The sequence below is a fragment of the Penaeus japonicus genome, unplaced genomic scaffold (assembly GCF_977035675.1).
Source record: "Penaeus japonicus unplaced genomic scaffold, GWHDUDI00000001_assembly GWHDUDI00000024, whole genome shotgun sequence".
NCBI lineage: Eukaryota > Metazoa > Arthropoda > Malacostraca > Decapoda > Penaeidae > Penaeus > Penaeus japonicus.
This window is the reverse complement of record NW_028234426.1, coordinates 19779359-19781858: the sequence shown is the minus strand read 5'-3', so window position 1 is coordinate 19781858 and position 2500 is coordinate 19779359. Positions and strand designations below refer to the sequence as shown.

Genomic DNA, 2500 nt, shown 5'->3' with positions numbered 1-2500 from the left:
ATATATATCGTACATATATACTATATATACATATATATATATACTATATATACTCATATATATATATATACATATACATATGCAATTAATACATATATCATACATATTTATATACTATATAATTACATACTATTGAGTATATATATATACCCTATATATATATATTATAATATATTAATATACTATTCTATATATCTATATAATACATATGATATACATTATTCTAGTATATACACACTAAACATATTATAAATATCATAATATATATATGTAATGTATACCTATATGAATATATATATATATATTATACTATCTATACTATATTATATATATATCTAACACATATGCATACATCATATACATAACTCTACATACATATCATATATATACACACCCTCACACACCAGCACACACACACAAACACACACACCTACTCACACACACACATCAACACACCACAGAAAAAAAAACCAAAACACACACACATATATATACTATATATATACCCTCCCCCTTCGTATATCCCTCCCTATATATATATATATATATATATTTATACAGTATAATATTTATATACACTATACATATATATATATTCGTAGTATTCTATATATAGATATATATATATATATATATAATTATATATGATAGCCAATATCAATATAAGTATATATACATATATATATAACAAAGGTTTTTACCTTCCCTGACTGGACTCGAATCCCCGCAAAACACGATAAGATCGACAAGGTACGGTAGGTGACTAACCGTCTCGGCCCTAACACACCGACCCGACAAAATGAGTCTTATGCAACCAGACCGCCTTATGAGATGTTCATGGACCATTACCCTATGTCGTTCTTATCTATAACAGCTGATAGCGAATTTCTTACGAACATCGTCCTGCGGCCACTCCGGCAGCGGCCATCGGATCACAAAGTCAAGTCCCAAATCAGGTTACCAGAGGTCTTATATCTATGTGAGAAGATGGTAGAATGCAGTAACGCATTTTGAATATATTACAAAATTTTTACCTCCCTGGACCCACGAGGGACTTCCTCGAACGGGGGGGGGGGGGGGGGGATGTGGTACACCAGGTGGAGGAGTGGTGACACATGGGTCCGCGTGTTTTCCGTAAGATCGACAGGTACATATATAAACATCGGACAGCGAACTAACCTGACCGTATGATTATATATATATCATATACTATAACTAACTATCACTATATATATATATATATACATATATATATATATATATATATGACTCATAAAGTATAGTTACTATATATACTATATATATGCTCTGCTATGAGTAATTAGGTAACTTCCATGTTGGTTGCAAGGCACCTGATTAGACAATTCTTTTGTTGGGTTGTTTAGTGTAATGGTTAGGAGCTGGGATTGTCATTCTCAGTCAGGGAGGTAAAATACTTGGGTAATGGTAGCTTTACAGACAATGTTTGTGAATTGTCTTCACTATCATTACTCAAGTACGAGTAGAAAGGTAAATTCTATGGAGCTAGTATGAATCGTCTAGTTTTGAACAATCCTTTTGTCGCTAGCTCATGTGCGAGCCTATCAGTTGGTTCAGTTGCTGCACTCTAGGGTCTCATACCTTGAGGGCGTAGAGGTTCGACTCTGGTTATTTTATGCTGTATCCGTGCTTGTGTGTGTGTGGCTGTGTGTGTGTGAGTGTGTGGGGGTGTGTTGGTGTGTGTGTGTGTGTGTGTGTGTGTGTGTGTGTGTGTGTGTGTGTGTGTTCGGGTAATATATATATATATATATAAATATAATATAGTATATATATATACTATAGTATATGATATATATATATATATTATATATAACATATCAACACATCATATATATGAGCATATAGACGATTTATATATACTATTATATATACTATACTAATATATATATACTATAATACATAAACATATACATAAATATAAACATATAGATCATATATCTACTATTATATATTATATATAGACCTATATATATATATATATCTCACTCATATATATATATACTATAGATATGTATATATATTATGAATCTGCATGCGTCTATGTCTTTTATTTTATTATTGTTATTATTATTATTTATATAACAAATATCCACCCCCACCCTCCATTGTACAAACTATATAATAATGATCAAGCTAGGATCATTATTAGTAATAATTATTAGTAATAATAGTTATTTTACATAACAATCCATAGCACAACCTACTTTTTCCAGGGATGGAAGATTGTGTCTCACAAGAATTAGCTTTAAATCCAGAAGAGTATGAAGTTTCTGGTTCAACCCACAATGCTAACACCAAGGCACCCAAGCAAGCAAGAACCAATGCAGCCAAAATGGTACTGTTGAATTGTGTTTCTTTGTCATTGTTTATGGAAATATTTGTCATGAAGAAGAGTAGCTCTTTCAGAGTTCATGATGAGACATATTTATATGTATTTATTTTCTTAACAATGTAACTTAAT

General features: G+C 31.0%; 1 protein-coding gene across 1 annotated transcript in view; it reads left to right on the top strand.

Moving 5' to 3' along the window:
* The window catches only part of LOC122253822 (uncharacterized), a 13407-nt gene that overhangs the window by 10486 nt on the left and 421 nt on the right, over positions 1-2500 (top strand). The window contains exon 8 of the mRNA XM_086551144.1: positions 2253-2374. Coding sequence (XP_086407270.1) covers positions 2253-2374 — 122 coding nt within the window. The remainder of the gene's footprint in view (positions 1-2252; positions 2375-2500) is intronic.